Source organism: Emydura macquarii, unplaced genomic scaffold, assembly GCF_026122565.2.
Source record: "Emydura macquarii macquarii isolate MOO-44397 ecotype Brisbane River unplaced genomic scaffold, CSIRO-AGI_Emac_v2 contig_2422, whole genome shotgun sequence".
NCBI lineage: Eukaryota > Metazoa > Chordata > Testudines > Chelidae > Emydura > Emydura macquarii.
The window spans coordinates 43,445,313-43,463,816 of NW_027132559.1; the positions used below are offsets into that span (position 1 = coordinate 43,445,313).

General features: G+C 40.7%; 1 protein-coding gene across 1 annotated transcript in view; it reads left to right on the forward strand.

The window, feature by feature from the left end:
- The window catches only part of GAD2 (glutamate decarboxylase 2), a 47,081-nt gene that overhangs the window by 25,315 nt on the left and 3,262 nt on the right, over nucleotides 1-18,504 (forward strand). The window contains exons 8-15 of the mRNA XM_067562388.1: nucleotides 1,954-2,033; nucleotides 5,283-5,337; nucleotides 6,672-6,788; nucleotides 8,269-8,333; nucleotides 12,504-12,582; nucleotides 14,829-14,978; nucleotides 16,009-16,116; nucleotides 17,083-17,172. Of these exons, the coding sequence (XP_067418489.1) occupies nucleotides 1,954-2,033; nucleotides 5,283-5,337; nucleotides 6,672-6,788; nucleotides 8,269-8,333; nucleotides 12,504-12,582; nucleotides 14,829-14,978; nucleotides 16,009-16,116; nucleotides 17,083-17,172 (744 nt within the window). The remainder of the gene's footprint in view (nucleotides 1-1,953; nucleotides 2,034-5,282; nucleotides 5,338-6,671; nucleotides 6,789-8,268; nucleotides 8,334-12,503; nucleotides 12,583-14,828; nucleotides 14,979-16,008; nucleotides 16,117-17,082; nucleotides 17,173-18,504) is intronic.

The window sequence follows — 18,504 nt, forward strand, 5'->3', positions numbered from 1 at the left end:
TAATTAGAGAAATTACATTAGCTAGTTTTACATAACGGTAGAGTTATTTCTTTGGTTTGTAATGTTCTTCCCTGACTTACATCCTAACACCCCACTTCTTGCTGCAGCTATGCACTGCAGTCCTACTTTCATGGCATTGATCACTACTACCTCTAGATCCCTTTCTACCTCGGTCTCCTCTAAATTAAGTCTATTCAGACTTCAGTTTGTCAAAACACTTAAGCATGTACTTAACTTAAAGTATAGGTGTCAGTGCCATTGACTCCACATTCTTGAAGTTCAGCATGTGCTTAAAATACTTTGCATGGGAGTCATAATAAACAATTTTCTCATCACCTACCTGTTTTCCCAATGAATCCTAATCCTTCTGTATGGCACTCTACTGTATGAAGTACTGCTGAGGTCAAACAATTGCTTTGTGCTGTAATAGTAATTAATTCTCTATTCTGTAGTCTGTCCCTCAACTAACACAATCCTGCGATGGCAGGGGGGATGGAAGGCATGCCCTCGTATTTCTTCCTTCTCTACCATCTATGACTTCATGATAAAGCCTGGTATCTTATTTACCTTTTTTCTATGCTTTGCCCTACACTAATGCTGCTGTACAATATACAAAAAAGTTCCTTCTACTTGATCTGTCAGTGTTAGAGACTTATGTCTATGTGATGATATATATATGCACATAACTTCCATCAATATTCAAGCATTAATGTGCATTGAGTGGCAAACAGATACCTCAAATTTATAACTAATTCTTCTAAGCATGAACTCAGTGGAAGATTTCCAGTAGGAAAGTGGTATTTATGCCTTTTTGGAAAGCTTAATGATCTGTAGTGAAAACTGTAGGACTTTAGACAGATTCATTAGTCAGTTTTAGGTTAATCAAAACCCATTTCTCAGCAGTACAGTTTGATATAATACCGCACCAGGATTATAATAATTGTGATGGAATTCCTTAATTGGAATCCCAAATTACAAACAAACACTGACCCCTGGTCCACACTCACCTGGCGATTCGGCGGCAGTTGATGGGAGTTACGCAACTACGCAGAGTAGCTTGCATACCTCACGTTGACTGCTCTGCTTCCCTTCTGCGCGCTGTCTACACTGTGCTGCACTCACGGGAACAGCATTCCCGTCTACGCAGTGCTACACTACTTGAAGGGGTGGTTTTACTCAGTCGACTTCCTGATCGATTGAGCGGGTCTACACTGACCACTCAATTGATCCAGAAAGATCGATCTGGCGGTGGTGAATTTGCCGCCGTCAGTATAGATAGATATGGCCTTATTCAGGAGTCAAGCACTGACTCCTGAGGGATATTAGATTGTCTTACTTTCCAACATATAACTTCCACTTTTATCCTATGCAGTGAGAATAACATTCCTGATTTTCACCTTACTCTACTGTAAAACTCCATTTACTTCAGTGGAGTTACTCCTTATTTACACTGCCATGAAATCAGATTCAGGCCCCATATCTTTGCCTATCCTCCATTACAGGCTTTCTTTGGCCTCATTATTTTATCTGGCCAGTGGTCATGTAACAGAAGCACTTTACTTGGGATGCCACATATTAAATGAACTGATTTAGCCAAGGGACTAAATACCATGAGTCAAATTCATTGAGGGATGCACACATGCAACTGTCATTGAAGTCAGTGCAAATTGTGAGCTTGCATCCAGGGAAGAATTTGGCTCTGAAATCAGTTACAATATTGTTAATATTTTGAGTAAAATCAGTTTAGAATTATTACTTTTGTTCCAAATGATGAGGGTGTACTGATGTGAAATTTCAAGTTACAAAGATGAGTTTCTGAAAAGCTGCATGAATAGCAAGATTGCTCATATGGGGTTAGTTTTTCAAGGACATTGCAAGAGTGCAGGGGTTTTTTTTTGCATTGAACAAAAATAGTATTAGAAATAATACAAAATAACAAATATGCTTTTTCAGAGTCACTTTTCTGTGAAGAAGGGAGCTGCAGCCTTGGGAATTGGCACAGATAGTGTGATTCTGATTAGATGTGACGAAAGGTAAGTATAGACTCCACATACATTTTCTTACAATGCTGCACTAAGGGAGACGACAGGCAATGGCTGAGCAGAGAAAAAACATGTTGGTCCAGATTGTCAGCTGGTGTAAATCAGTATGGCTGTATTGACTTCAGTAGATTTAAACCAATTTATACCAGCTGAGGAACTCGTTCTTTGATCACAGCTTCTACAACTGATAACTAGAGCTGGTTGAAAACTGGAATTTCTATACCATGGGAAATATTTCAACATTTGTTTTCCATGGAACAGAAAGTTCCTTACAATTTTGATTCAGAAATGATTAAATGCTTTAGTTTGATCAAAATGAAACATTTCTATATTCTTAAATTGAAATATTTCACTTTGGTTTGTCAAACTGAGCTGAAATGTCTTATTTCAACTCACCAATGGATATAGTTCCATGTTGAACTAAGACATGGGAGTTGTAATTTGGGTGCCCTCAAGCCCCCATTTTTGTTTCTCAGCTAGGTTCCCTGGCTGGACCACATTTCTCACAAAGCACAATCACAGTAAAGCCAGAGGAGAGAACTGTGGTGTATATGGGAACTGTAGTACTGCCAGGAATCCCAGCCCACAGAGGAGAATGAGGACATGAAGCATTCAAACTGCAGCTCCTATGAGACACTTCACCGACTCAGCTGGACACAGACAAATATCAAACAGGTCCAAATAGAACATATTGATTCAGTTCAACAAACCAATTTTCCTGACAGAAAACTGAAAAATTCTGGTAAAATCAAAATTCTCAGAGAAATTTTTGATTTTGTGGAAATTGTATTTTCTGGGGAAAAAACACTTTAGTGGAAAATTCCTCACCAGTTCTACAGATGTATTTTTATTGAAAAGCTTTCATTAGGAGCCATTGAATATCATTGTTATAATCTACTAAATAGTTTATGGCTCCAGATTAAATGGAAGGCCTTACTAAACTAAAATGTTCTGATCTTCTCCTCAAAAGGAGAAAACCACCTCAGCAATTTAGAATAGATATCACCAGCTATTGATTGAGCACCTCATCTCCCTAGCCTCAAAGTTGAGAACTATTTGCAGAGGAATTAAAGACTGTGTGGCCAATGAGCAAGAAACACCTGATGCACCAGCACATCTTAATGACACCTGGGCTTTTTCTAGACGCTAAGGACCAGATTCCTGTAATTGGGGTCAGAATCTGGCCCTTCTTATATGAATTCTGTGCAGATTCAATGTATTTGTTGTCTTTAGGGAGAACAATACTTTAAACTGTTCTTCCTAAAGAAAATGGCAGATTTACTGCATGTTTCTCATCCATTCATGGAAGATGCCAAAGGAACATAGCAGGCAGCCAGGCCTTCTCTCAAAACACACCTCTGTAACTGTGGATTCTCTATGTGTATTTTGGCAGTACTGAAGGCTGATAATCAGCATGCTAGTAAACTGTATTTACAGTAGGAATTCCAAGTCTGTGTTTTGCATTCTTTTTATTTTATTCCCCTTACAGTCCTAAAAGCAGTTTTAAGAGGAAAAGGAAAATAATATTGGTGTCTAAAAATGTAACAAATAAGCAGGGGAATTCTGGAATGGGTAAAATATTCTGTATAGGCCTGGTATCCAAAAACAAAACCAGGGTTGCCTTGTTTTTTCATTTGAAAAGCAAAATATTGTGATCTTTTGCCAGAACCCATCTCTACCAAAAGTCTCTTTCTGGGTCAAACTCTTGTCTTTGTTGGGATTTCTGCATGTTTCAGCACCAGAGGTGATAAAAAAAATACCAATTCTTTTTTGCTGAGAATTAAGAAATTTTCATTGTTTTCATTCCCATGATTTCTTTTATTAAAATGAAACCAAAACCCAGCAAATTTTTGGTTTACTAAAACCATTTTTGGTAAAATATTCTGGGTGTTTTGGTAAATTTGATAAAACAATAACATTTTGTTTTCATTTTTAGACAAAAAATACAAACATTTTATCAATTTTTCTCCATAAAAGTATATATTTTTGACAAATCCATTTCTTTCAGTGAAAATTTTTTCACCATGGCTACTAAAGACTGAAAAGGTCCTTGAAGTGGCCTGGTTTTGTAAGTGCCCAGTGATTAATCAAAGTTAATGAAGAACTTACCAAAAAAATTTAAAAAGGACCTGCATGATGCTGATAATTTTATGGATTCTTTCTTTCCATGGATAGTCTGACTCACCACTAAAAGAACCAAAGCCCCAAACCTCAATATGTAAACATTAATAGTGTTGTCATTTTGAGCCTAATGAATTTACAAGACTTTCTGAATTGGCCTGAGGCTTATATCACTAAGCCTGAATCTCAGGTGAATGGATCGTACACAATCTACTGCAAATACCATGTACACTAAATTTGAAGGATTTAAATATATATTTTCTTTTAGCCCAGACCAGCTGCTTCTTTTTAGGCCCTTCTCAAAGCTAGTGGAAATGTAACCAGACCAAACCATGGAATAGTCATTCTGAGGCGAATTCATCCTTGGTGTTGGTCCACTGAACTCACTGGAGTGACACCGAGGATGAATTTGGCCTGCTTTGTTTTATTCTCCACTGCAAATAAAAGACAGTGTTCTCTTGTGGGTGTGAAGAGGTAATGGGAAGGGACCTCGCTGCTCTTAGCAGGCAGAGGGCTTCCTTCTCCCTCCCCAAACATTTAATTTTAGAGCAATTAGCTGGTCTCATGGTTTGGGGCCAGGCAGTTGACTTAAGGATTGTCTATGCAAGTGCAGAGCCTCCTGGATATGATTCTCCAAGCCTTTGGGAGGTGGAGTCGCAGACTCCATCGCTTAGGCAGAGGGCCTGGCTGGGTTGCCACACAACAACCGGTGGCAGTCATGTAGTTGGGAATCCCCTGCAGGACATCCAGAATCTTCTCAATGGCTATAGTGTCACATTGGAGCCACAGGCTCAATGGGGAAGTGTTTGCCTTTTAATAGAGCACTGAAGTGGGGCTTCAGCATAGTCCCGAACACTGAGCTTTCTGCATAGAGGTGACTTTCCCCCACTATTATACACTGGTGCCAGCTGGCTAACAACTAACTTAGAGTGAAATTCAGCCTGTGCTGAAGGCCAGGTCAAAGACTATGCACCATTTAAGTGCCCACTTTGAGGATTTAAATGGTACAGAGTGGTCAGTTTCATCCCTATCTGGGATTATTTAAGTGGAAAAGTGATAGGAAGGTTTCAAAACTGATTTCAAAACTGAAACCTTAATATGACATTATCCTTTCTGCAGAGGGAAAATGATCCCATCAGACCTTGAAAGAAGAATTATTGAAGCCAAACAAAAAGTAAGTGCATTACTAGGTGTCTTCAGAAATGGTGCAGGGTTTTCCACTTCCATGCCTAGAAAACCAGTGGCAGTTTGGTCAGTTTGATTGGGTTTTTTGTTTTGTTTTTAAGAGAAGATTTGAGCTATGCTGTGTTATCTTCCCTTGCAGGGCAACATGGACTTATACAGTGATTTCCTTATCTGAAACACAACATTAGATAGGGGGTGCTGAATTAAAGATATGTTTAGAAATGTTTCATAGCCTTCCCAAGGCATTTGTCTTCCTTCTATGCTATAGGGTATAATCTACTCCTGATTTAGATTTGTGCTCTTTTAAAGGCCTAAAGTTTAAATGTCATATTACAATATACAGCTTATTTTCATATTGTGGCTATTGCAACAGTTGCTGCACAATAATTTAAAAAAACAGAATTCAAAATTCTCAAGAAAAACTGGGCTTTGAAAAAACTTGCTTTGCTTAGGATGTGTAGGGGAAACTAAAACAAAAAACATAACATTCAACCAAAAACCTACTAAGCATATATCCTATTTTGCAGGAGGAAGTTCAGACCTTTTAAGAAATATCAGTTGCTCATTACATGTTAGGAAACCTGTATCTTATGTAATTTCCATATATATTTTAGATCCCAATCTTTTAAAGTCTTAGGCACTTGCTTAACATTATACACTTTGATTAGTTCAGTGGAAGTGCTCACATGCTAAACATGGAGAGTAAACATCAGGAGCAGGATCATTACTTTACAACATAGACTCTTGGGGTAGAGAATGAGTCTCCCTACATGATGCACAGAATCTAGCATGTGCTGAAGACAATCATATAAAGAATAATATAGGCTACTTCAAATTTGCCAAAAATATTGTTCAATGAGGTGTAAAGATAGTTTGGTTTTTCCTACATTTACAGAGTAGCCATTTTTTCACTTCAAACAGACAGGTGTGGAACTGTTCATTCTAAAGCTTATGCATCTAATGTATCTTTATTTACACAAATGGCACAGCATTGGCCTTGGAGGTTTGCTGCCACCTACAGGCAGAAACTGTAATATCATGAATATCTAAAATGAGAAAAGCAAAAAGGAGTGCTTAGAAGCATGAGGGAGCTCCTGGTTTCCAAATGGCAGCTTGCTTTCCCTGGCAACATGAAGCAGGTTTGTCACCTGGGTGAAACTTGTGTGTTAATTTCGGATTAGCACAGGGGCTACCACTATTAAAGTTCTACTTACACTACGGCCTGACTACTTGGAAGAAAATAGAGCTACTGAAGATTCAAGTGGGTTCTCTTTTTGACAAATAATGTTCCCTCTCTCAATAATATTTGTCTCCTTTGTGTAGGGATTTGTTCCTTTCCTAGTTAGTGCCACTGCAGGAACTACAGTATATGGTGCATTTGATCCACTCCTAGCTATTGCAGACATCTGCAAGAAATACAAAATCTGGATGCACGTGGATGTAAGTACTGTATTGCTCCAAAGACTAGATTACAAAGTGTGCCAGCATAAATTCACTCATCTGTGTACAGTATCATTTTCCACAGATGATAACACATCTGGTTCCTCTAATGAAAGCTAATGAACTAGGGCTTAATTCTCCACTCCATTGATCTGAAGAAAGGCTGGGCACCTGGAACTCCTAGTGAGGTCACTGGGAGTTGTGGGTGCTCTGCACCTTTGAAAATCAGACCACTTTTAATTGTCTAAACATGAATTTAAGTGACTCACTTTAGGACTCCTGGTTTGCAAATCTTGGCCTCAGCCACTGTATCTGTAGACATCATCATTATGAAAAAATAATATATCCTGTACAGGCCCATCTTCTGTGACAGATGGGAAAATAAATCAAGCTGGTTGAAAAAAAAAATCTTTGAAACATTTTTCTATCAAATCACGTTGTTTTGTTGGAACTGAAATGTTTCACAGAAATGTATTGGTTTCGATGAAAATATTGCCCGGAGTGTTTCTCCAATCCAAAACGGTGTTGGGGAGAGGGGTATGGAAAGACATTGAGAATCCTCCCCCAGAATACCCTGCTGATTACTGTACTCACCCAGGATGTGAGGGGCATGGATCCAGATCCCTATTCTATCTGTTTCAGCTATTCTGGGGCGAGAATCTTTTTTTTTTTTTGCAAAAAAATTTCTAAAGTTCATTTTTGTTTTGCATTGGAATGAATACAAATCTTTAAAGTTTTCATGAAACTGAATTGTTGTTTTCCAGCCAGCCCTAAAAATAAACAAATGAGGAAAAGGCTGTTAATTGTTTCTAAACATGCCATCAATTAATACTATAATGCCTCCAGATTGCTAAAACCCTGAGATTACCTAACACACCAGAGTATTTCACCAAATTGATTCGCTAACATTAGCTTACTTTATGGGGTCCTCAGTGTGCTTCATTTTCCTGCCCATGCTGGAAGATGATCTCTCAGATTCCAGAGCTCGGCAGGAGAAAACAGGGCAAGGTGGAGGGAGGGAGAGGAAACATCAGTGGTTTGAATTCAGATGCAAAACCCATCTCTCTCCAGCTGGGTTGCCATCCCATTCTATCAACATCACTGTCACAAAGAGGGAAAAGGCCAACTTACCCTTCTGTGTGTCCCTAGTCACCTCTTGTCTCCCCAGCGCAGACTGGGACTGGCCCAGCATACTGCTGCTGTAACGGCCATGGTGAAAGAGAAATGAGGTGGGCTGGATGGTGATACTGGCTGGCACACAGGCCCTGGCCTATGCAACTCCAGCGACAGCGTCCTGAAAAACTACAGGAGAATGAGACGAAAACCGTTAGTACAGTTTATTATCCAGGCCCTAAACTGTAGCTCCATTTGAGGTGTTTAGAGATGCCTGGGTTCAGCAAGAAAAGAAGCAGGCATAAAATTGGTTGAACGCATGAATGAAAGCACTAGAAAAAAACCACAAAACCCTCTTGTCTTTCAGGCAGCATGGGGTGGCGGGCTGCTGATGTCTAGGAAACATAAATGGAAATTAAATGGTGTTGAAAGGTATGATTTATTAACAAGTTATTAGGTGCTCTAGTACGCTTATGACTGCCTATAAATAAAAATCAACCAGTCCTATTCATTATTATAATGTAATATCCAATATATAGCATGCAGCAATCTTTCAAGTTATCCTCTCTCAACTGAAATAACATTGCTAAGTTCCTTTATTCAGTAAGCTGTGTGACTAAAACTTATGATGTGATTTTGTTTATCTGAACAAGAAATGAATAATTTATTTCTATTTGTGATTTACCCCTTTCGAGTTGTATTCTGAGCTCCAGAATGGTCTTTGTGTGATTCTCAGTATGAACCTGTCCAAAAAGAACTAGCAACTGCATTTCCAAAAGAAATGAACCTTGGGTTACCGGACTGTCTGGGTTCATTCCAATTTTATTGGGGAGATCATTTATAAATCTTCAAATCACTTCCAGGGCCTATGAAATATCAGCTTGTCATAACGCCTATGACATTACCATAACTCTAAGTTTTTATGCAATTTTTATGCAGTACGTTGAATTGCAACACAATGGGTTCCAGCTAAAATCTTATAATCAGAAGAGCTCTCATGTATACTCTTTTGCTAGGAATATTTAGTTTACACGTCCAAATTCATAGCTTCTTCTACTCTCCACCATTTCTATAGTTGCAAAACTCAGCTCATATGTGTAACAGCTCAGATTTCCATACTGTTTGAATATGCGTCATGTAATTAAATCTTTGTACTGGATTTTGAAAACACTGAGGGTTAGGCACACCCAGTTTTGAATTCCACCCATAATGAGTTTATCTGTAATAAAACGCACAAATAACAAACCAGTTCAGTAGTAATAAAGAATAAGCTTCAATGTCTGAGCAAGTACTTGTCAAGAAACTTTTTTAAGGCATGTATTGGTTAACATTAGGATATTATTCCCAGCCTACTGCTTTTCAACTGCTAGAAGAAACGTAGCTTCATGCCAATTAAATTACAATACCACTCCCATTCCTTCTTCCCTGTCTTCATGCCTTTGGTTTCACGTAATTCCCAGGATCCTCTTATTGGTTCAACCCTATTTTCCTTCTGTTCTTCTCCTGCAGACCCTGTACTCTTGTCTCCCTATGATGGCCCAATCCCCTTCTCTCAGATGCATGAGCATAAAACACTTTTTAAAATTGTTTTTATCTTGAATTCAGAAAGCAGCAGGTGAAGTACTCTCCAACTGATCACTTATCAGCCTTTAGAACTCAAAAAGGGCTTTAAAAAGCAAGACATTTTTCTTAAAGAAAAGTGCCTGATCACTGAATACATACACAGTATTGTTTAAGCAGGATATATTTTAAACATCCAGGATGTTGAACTACCTGCTCCTGAATCACAAAATTTGGATCCAGGATAGGAGCCAAATCGGCACTTTTTCCAAATTCAGAGGTGTTTGGATTAGAAGTTCTGCTTCAATCTGTAATAAAGAGATGCCTAAATCATGCAGTTCGGACCTATAACTCAAGTGGAACTTCTCCAGTATTCAAGGGATTTAGACCTAGTGTTCTGATATGGGTCATCTCCAGGTAAGGGGGGAGTGAAGTACATGGGAATCTTGCCATTTCCTCTTCCTTCTTTCCAGGGTGCAAGAGTGGGGAGAGGGGAGGGAACCACTCAGATTCCCACAAGACGTGTTCACTTTGTGTGCCCATTTTTCAAATGTGGGCACCTTTGTGGAATATTCAGAGCCTACTCATGTATGCTAATATTGGTGCTTAGTTACATTAAATGGGAATTTATGTACCTAAATTGCAGTCTCAGCACCCACATGTGGGATTTAGACACCCTACAAAGGTGCTTACATTTGGATACTGCAAAGTGAATTTGAGCACCTGCATCCATTTCAGTCTCCAATTTCTAATAATTGCTACATGCCAAATAAAGCCAATTCTTGATCAAGCAAAACTCCAGGCTGGTCCATTAGGAAATTTCCAAAAGAAAATAATTTGTCTCATTTTATCTATGTAACTTTCTTGTTTAAATGTGACTGTCAGCCATCCTTTTATTTAAGCACATATCAAAGGTTGATGTCAGTACCTTTTGTGACAAAGTGAAGTTAATTAGTTAAACTACTTTGTGCACAGCTGTGATGAATTTTAGAAAAATGGAAGACCCGGAGGTCAATGCAATGATTAAGGCAGAAAATTGGTACTTGGGCATCGTTGCTGGTAAACAACTCTTTTGCTGTAAAAAGACCAAGCCACCTCCATTATCTAGAGGTATCTTGAAGAATTTGTTTAGAGTTCTCAGTGAAGACAGATAAAAGTTAGTAGCACTAATAGCAAAAGAGATTAATAGGCTTGCATGCAAGTTTAGAATCATTAACTCCAGTCCCCTAAACAGATGAGTGACTCCGAGTTGATTAAAAGCTGCCAAATGCTCAAAGAGCTGGGCCAAGTAGCCAGATGCTGCCCGTGAAAGAGTATTCCCTGCAGGCTTTGCTTCAGGCTCCTACATAGTCCTATTTAAATAGCAGGAAAGGAAGCACAGAAGTATTCCACCAGCTACAGCATTTTGCAACTGCATTTAGTTGCATTGATCACAGTGGTCTCTTCTGGCCTTGAAATCTATGTTTTTTTTGGGGAGAGGGGAGCAATCAGAGAAAATGATAATGTTCATGTACTTACATGCAGAGCACCTCTCCTCCAGTGGGATTCCAAAACACTGCTTCACAAACCTTACTGACAGATTTCCAGGCAGAGACAGAAAAATACCTCCCTGGCCAGTTTCTCAAACACTTGTCTCCATTTTTGCAGGTGCAGTTTTGGTCCCCTATATATGTGCACCCCCAATTTACTGATTTATTCAGATCTATATTAAACAACCCACCAAGAAAGAGCACAATCCTGTGCAGCAGGCATCTTCAACAGCCCTCCACAGACTAAACCCTGCAATTAATAAAGAACAAGTCAAGAATAACACACAAATAAAACAATGAACAACTGAACAGGTCTCCACACCACCCTTTCCACAACCTCAATCAATCAATGTTCACCCATCCTCTTTGTGCTCCCTCTGCACCAAGGCCTAGACATACAGATGGGTTTTGCAGCCTGCCCTTGTATCAACAGATTCAGGCTGTTTTGTACCTGGCAGAACAGAAGGAGTGGATCACTTCCAGTCAAGGGCCACTGACAGCGAATGCCCTGTCAGCAACTCCTATTCCTTTAAACCCTGGAGCGCCAGATTCAGATTTATAGATGCAATCCAGGATGCAGTGAATCTAAGTGACCTGAATTGTGGTCACAACTAACTGTGGGTGCAGACATGTACCTGCAGTTACCTATGTCTCCATACACATCTGTGCATAATGGGGAGTAAAGGACCTGCAGTGGCTGCTTTCCCACTGTGTTGCTTCCTGCAATATGGGTAGCTGACCTAGGAGAGGAAGAGGATGCCTTGCCCTCCTCTTATTCCACTCGGCAGAAGCATTGTACGTTCCACTGTCTGGCCCAGAAGTTGGCTCTTATTCAGCTTAGCCTTAAATAGATGTCAGTTTTTGAAGACAGACTTAATGGGACTCAGTGGGGATTAGGCACCAAACCTGCTTACGTGCTTTTGAAAATCCCCCTAGGCACCTATCTGCATCTTAGCTGCCTAAACACCTTCGCAGTCTGGTCCTAAATCACTTAGGCGTTTTTTGACAAATTCACTCTTTGTCGTTAAAGTGCTGATGGATCACAAGAAATTCTGGTGCTCACCAAGTTTAACGTACAGCACCACCACACTATGTTAACTCTCCTGGGCCGTAGTCCAGAATCTTGTAGGCCTCACTGTACAACCACCTCTATTTTAGCGAATAGTCTGCCTGAGTAAATTTTCATTAGTGCCCCACAGTGTGAGTACAGGTTCTATAATGGCGCTAGGCATAAGCAGACTAAGCAATTGCTTAGGAGCTCAAGGGGACACTCTATTCGCTTTTTTAGTATGTGTTGTGGGGGAATATTCCTGTTTACGGCCCCCAATGGGCTAGCACTGCCTCTGGGGTCCTGTAGGATCATTAATAATCACTCTTCTGAAAACTGCTGTGCTTATTTTTAACCTGGCTTCTTGGAAGCCTCTATGAGCCTTATTATTCTCATTTATTACTGAATGTTTTAATGATTTCAGACCTGTGGTGTAATGTCTCAGTTTAATGTTTGTTGTTGTAGGGCCAATTCTGTAACCTGGAACCCCCACAAGATGATGGGCGTCCCCCTGCAGTGTTCTGCCCTGCTCGTTAGGGAAGAGGTATGTCTTCATCAATTTGTACCTTCAGTCGTTTCTGGCATCTTTCCCCTCAATGTTCTGGGTGCCTCCTTTGTAACGGTGTCATTGCTAATGTATGTTAATGTGATGAAGATTACAGATGAAACTGAGAAACAAACCTCTAGGCACTTGTTCAGTCTACAAACACAGAAAGGATTTAAAACAGCTGTCCAATAGAAATTAATGGATACATCTCTATAGAGTTTTGGCAACTTTCTTTTTTAAATATACTGAGCTAAGCTGTGCACTTAGTTGCAGCCATGCAACCTCACTGCTTTCAATGCTGTGTACAGACGTGACTGAAGGCAGAATCTGACCCATTTACAAATATCAGTTGTACTAGTGATACAATGCACAGTGTCCATGAGTTATTGCCCTTTCAGACATTTGTGGTCAACCAAATAGCTAGACATTACAACCCAACATGGATATAAACACACTTCGTGCAATATGGAATGAAAAAAAGGAAGCCCAGGTTCACATGATAAAATCTACACATTTTATTTAGTACTGGGACAGTGTAGAAGGGGTGGCCCCTTGTCAGAGTCGGAGGGAGGCCCCTCTCGGCCGCACCTGTGTGGGTGAACTGAAAACTAGGAATTAGCTCTCCATATCATCTATTGGCCACACCCTGAGACCGAGCTGGGTAGGCAAAGCAGTCTTTGGCCCTCGGCCAGAGCAGGGCAGGCAAAGCAAGCCAGCTACAGCCAACTGAGTTTTCACAGGTCAAAGGGCAGTGACCTCAGGATTGGGCTGGCTAGGGGGGAGAGGGACATAGCCCCTCCCAACTCCCCCATGTCTCAGCCCAGGGCCCTAACAGTGGTGGGGTGTCCCGCCACTGGGTCAGCAGGGCTCCAGCCAAAACTCACTGAATAGTGCTCAGGCTCGAGCACAGTCAGCCTGAGGTCAGCTATCCCTGGGCTGCTTCCTCTACCCCATGCCTGTGTAACTGTGATCCAAGTCATTGTCCACTTCCTCGGGGTAGAACATGAGAGGCAGCCCCAGCAAGTCCTCAGTGTTGGTGTCCTTCTCCAGCAGCTCTCCCTCAACTGAGCTGTAGGGGCCCGCCGTTTATACTTCCTGTTCCTGTCTTGGCCCCACCCCTCTGCTTCCATCACAGTGGGCGTGGCATCCCTGATCCTGCCCTCTGGGTGTGAGTGGCAGTTCCTCCTTGTCAGTCTTGGAGGGTGGCCACGCCACCTCGCTATAGACAGCTACAACTGGAAGAATTGTCCTTCAAGCTTGTAATCTTCATACAGCCAGTTGTTGGTACAGCTGCTATACAACCATGATTTATTAGACCAGCTATTGAAAAGCTGGTTACTGCTCTGCAAACAGTTGCACAACAGCTTGTACACAAAGTGCACTTAAACAGAAAGAGAGGAGCTAGGTTTTATTTGCCCTGTGGTTCAATTTTGTGAGAAAGTCCTGGCCTCATTGAAGCTAATGCCTAGAGCGAGAGCACGTGTCTCACAAAAAGTATACAGCCAGTTGGTTTTTCTCTCATTTTTCCATCTTGTTTTTATGAGTTTCATATACAGGTAAATCCTGAAGACAAAGACCCCTCATGGGCTGCAAAATACAGTTTTGGGAAACAGGCCTATGGTGTGCACAAAACATGCATGAGGACTTCAGCAGAGCCAGGATTTGGCTGTCTCTCTATGTAATACATACAAATAAAAAGAAAATGGAGAGAAAAATGATTAGCAAAATGCTTTTCATGAAACAGCTGCCCTCACCTTAGCTCAGAGACAGCCAGCTGGTTGCTCTCAACCAAATTTCATGCACATTACAAGACTGTCTCCCAAAATTTACATTTGCTGCTTAGAAGTGGGTCAAAATATGGCCACTTACCTTCAGAAACAGCACTAGCTGTGTGCTTAAAGGCATATTCACCCCAATCTGCCCAAAGCCTTTTTACTACTTAAGACCCCTGTAAGCATCTCCTTTGTAGCATAAATGGTGGGGAAGGCTTTACAAGTGCCTTCAGCATTGGAATGAACTGCACCCAGAAAGACCAAATATGGGGAATTTTAGAAACAAAACCAATTCAGCAAAGAGTGTCATTGCATTATTTAGAAGAGCCTCAGGGCTGGCTGGGTCAGCCGGCCTTGTCCAGAGGAATGCTTTGCAAAGTCATTTGGAAAAGTTACTTGATAGAAACAAAAGAAGCAAAGCAGTAAACCACACAAATGCCAATTTTCCTTAACCGTGTCTGTTTCTTTAAGGGATTGATGCAGAGTTGCAATCAAATGCATGCTTCCTACCTCTTTCAACAAGATAAACACTATGACTTGTCATATGACACCGGAGACAAGGCGTTGCAATGTGGGCGTCATGTTGATGTCTTCAAGCTGTGGCTGATGTGGAGAGCAAAGGTAAGCAAGTACGTGATGTATTTGTTTGCATTAAAATAGTGAACACCTGTCACAGGTCTGCTTTATATAATTTCCATTTTAGAAAATGTCTAACCTGCACTTTTCACATGAGATGGAAGAAAGAACAATGATGGAAATGAAATAATAATAATAATAAATATATTTCCACTTTTTTTACCTTAAAATAATTTAGCTACAAAGCATCACACATGACTTTGAAATTTGGACTCCATGTCATTATATATAGGATCAGTGTTTCTTAAACAGTTTGTCTGTTCCTGTAGCATGTTCTCCTCACTTGATACCCTAATGCTTTGTCAGTGGCATCACAGCTGGTGGCTGCAGACATGATTATGATGTCACAAACAGACTTTAGCTGGAGAGGAAGCAGCAGGAGACACCGAAGCTCTTAAAAACAAAGATGCTGATTTCATACCTATGTCCTTTATCAAGTAGCAGTGAGAAGAGAAAAAATGTCAATGCCAAAGAGACAGAGCTGTTTCTAATTAGAATGCTTGTTTTTCATCAAATATCAAGCTGATTTTTAAAAGCTCATTTCATCTTCAAGGTGATTTTTGTGGTAGGAATAGGTGCCAGATTGCCTCCCCTGCAGGCAATCGTCTCTCCATAGAGCAGTGCAAGTTTCCCCACAATATGACTCAACCCTGATCAAAAAGGAACACCTGTGGCACTCGTGCTCCATAGCTGTCCCATCCGTGGCCTCGCTGCAGAGGCTTCCAACAAGTATTCCAATCAGTGATAGATTTCTTCAATGTCCCACTAGGAACTGGACTGATATCACTAACTTATTTCATGGAGGTCAGATGGTTACAGCTAGAGCTGGGGGAACTATTCATAGCAAACAAGAAGGTGCACAGCATCTCATAAGGTCAGGTTCTTAACCGTCAAGGTAAAAACAATAGAGGAAAAGTAACATGCGTCGTTGCTTTGGCCAGTATCACGCATTCCTGTCACAATATCAATTCAGAATACAGAGAGATACAAAATGTTGTGTTCTTTTTTTATGAAGGGAACTACAGGATTTGAAGCACAAATTGACAAGTGCTTGGAACTTGCAGAATATCTATATAATAAAATAAAGAACAGAGAAGGCTATGAAATGGTGTTTGATGGAAAGGTATGTATTCTGACTTACTGTAGTTTTAAATATTTGGTCTATACCCAGTCTACTTAGTCGGGAGTTATGATTCTACTGGCAGGACAATCTGGTTTTGGAGGACCCCAAAAACATGCTCCTTACAAAGGAAACTGCTAATGATTGCCATCCTTATGAGACAAGTGAAATGAGGCAGCAGTGTGGAGTATTGCAGCTTGTATCACCCAGATGAAAGTCAACAGCTGACTTTTACCAGTGACTCAGATAAAAACAGGATCCACATGGCTAACTAGTGCAGGGCAAGCTAGTGCACTGTAGATTCACAGCCCAACTTGGTGTGCACTAAGTCTCGGTGTAGACAAGCCTGGAAAATAGACCACCCCCTACTTTTCACCTTTCTTCTTCTGACTCCTAAATGTGTAAATTAAACTAGTTTAGACTCCATTATTCTCACACATTAATAAGGGAGCTTAATGGAATCTAAAGAAGTCTAACTGAGTGCCAGGGAATTTCAAGGAGTAATAGAGAGTCTAATTTACACCATCTCACACATCATCTCTGACTCTAGCCTATAGGTCCAGTGTTATACATTATGCAGTCACTCAACAGAATCAAATTACACAGGATGCACTATTAATTAGGTCGTCTGCTATAGACAGCTGCCTCTTAAGAGGCATTAACTCCACACATCCATGCAGCCTCTGAAAGGACAGCACCTACAGAATCCAGATGTCTCTCTGTAGGTGACAAATGCATAGGCACAGTCAGGGATGTGTATCTGAGTCTGCCATCTTTGGGATAAATTGCCTAAAATTATCCCTTTTGCATTAATAATGATGATGATGATTTTCTGTGGTGTGCAATAATGAAAGCCAATGATTGCTGTCATAACATGATGTACGAGAGGAGGGAAAGGCATGAAATTAATTGCAATTGAGATATTATGAATATTTCCTGCAGTATAATCCCTTATTATTCTGTGTTTAGCCTCAGCACACAAATGTCTGCTTCTGGTATGTACCTCCCGGTTTACGCAGCATGGAGGACAATGAAGAAAGAATGAACCGCCTTCTAAAGGTAAATATGATATGTTAGATCATTTTATTCAGGGTATGCCTGTGTCATCAAAATAAAGGCCACAGGTATCTTTAGCTGAAAATATTTCAAAATATTAGAGATGAGCTAGCACAAGAATCTCAGATAACAACCCCTCAGTCCTCAAGTTTAGGAAAGTTCAAATCAAATTTGGATCCTATCTCTACTATAATGATTTTCTCAAATTGTGATCTGCAGAGCATGTGGTGGTAGTGGTGGTCTACAGAGATCTGGCAGGTCAAACAATGCTAGCTGCTCCTCCTTGCTTCTAGCTTCCAAAGAGACTGGAGACCTGTAAAAAGATCTGGAAATAAGGAAGAGAAACCAGCCCAGCTGTCTCCTTTAGGGACCACTGCTATATAAGAGGAGGAGATGTGAAAACAGGAGCTCTACTTAGGGACTAAAGATGCCAGAAGGTATTGCAGAGGTGATGAGGGGTGAGAGAGGAGAACCAGAGAGCCATCTATGGGAGCAGGAAAAGGAGGAAGAGAATCAGTGAGCATGTGCAGGGGAATGAGAGGAACAGAACAGATGGGAGGGGAGATGAAGTGAAGAGCAAGAGCAGACAATGTGATTAATAAAAAGCCAAATATCTGGTGTTTTAAAAAGGGCTGAAAATACCCAAAAACTTTCTTAATGGTGTTTCTCCACATGAGCTGCCACGGGGATGTTGTGTGATCAAGAATGGGGCTGTGATGGGGAGGTGGTCCACTAGGGAATCGTTCTGCCAGGACACTCAGGTTATGTCTATACTGAAGGTGGCAAAGTCACCGCTGCCAGATCGATCTTTCTGGATCAATTGAGTGGTCAGTGTAGACCTGCTCAATCGATCAGGAAGTTGACGCTAGTAAACCACCCGCTCAAGTGGCATAGCGCTGCATCGACGGGAATGCAGTTCCCTTCAGTGCAGTGCAGTGAAGATGGCACGCAGAAGAGAAGCACAGCAGTCGACAGGAGTTACGCAAGCTACTCTGCATAGCTTGCATAACTCCCATCGACTACTGCCGAATCTCCAGGTAAGTGTAGACTACGGCTTAGAGTATTGGGGGAAGGTATCTAGTTATGTTTTTATAAATTGGAAAAACTAGTGACATAAATAAAAAGTGATTGAACACTTCCAAGGTTCAATGGTTTCATTATGCAAGGTAAGGAGTTTACAAAATGCTCCCGTAATTCATTTCACCCAAATGTTGTTCTGTGTGTTTTGTATTCTGTTTGGGTGTTTGCCCTTTCTCAGTATTTTTCTCTATGATGCTTATTTGAACCTTGGTCATCCTTGATGTTAATCATTTAAATTGCAATTGATGATCCCAA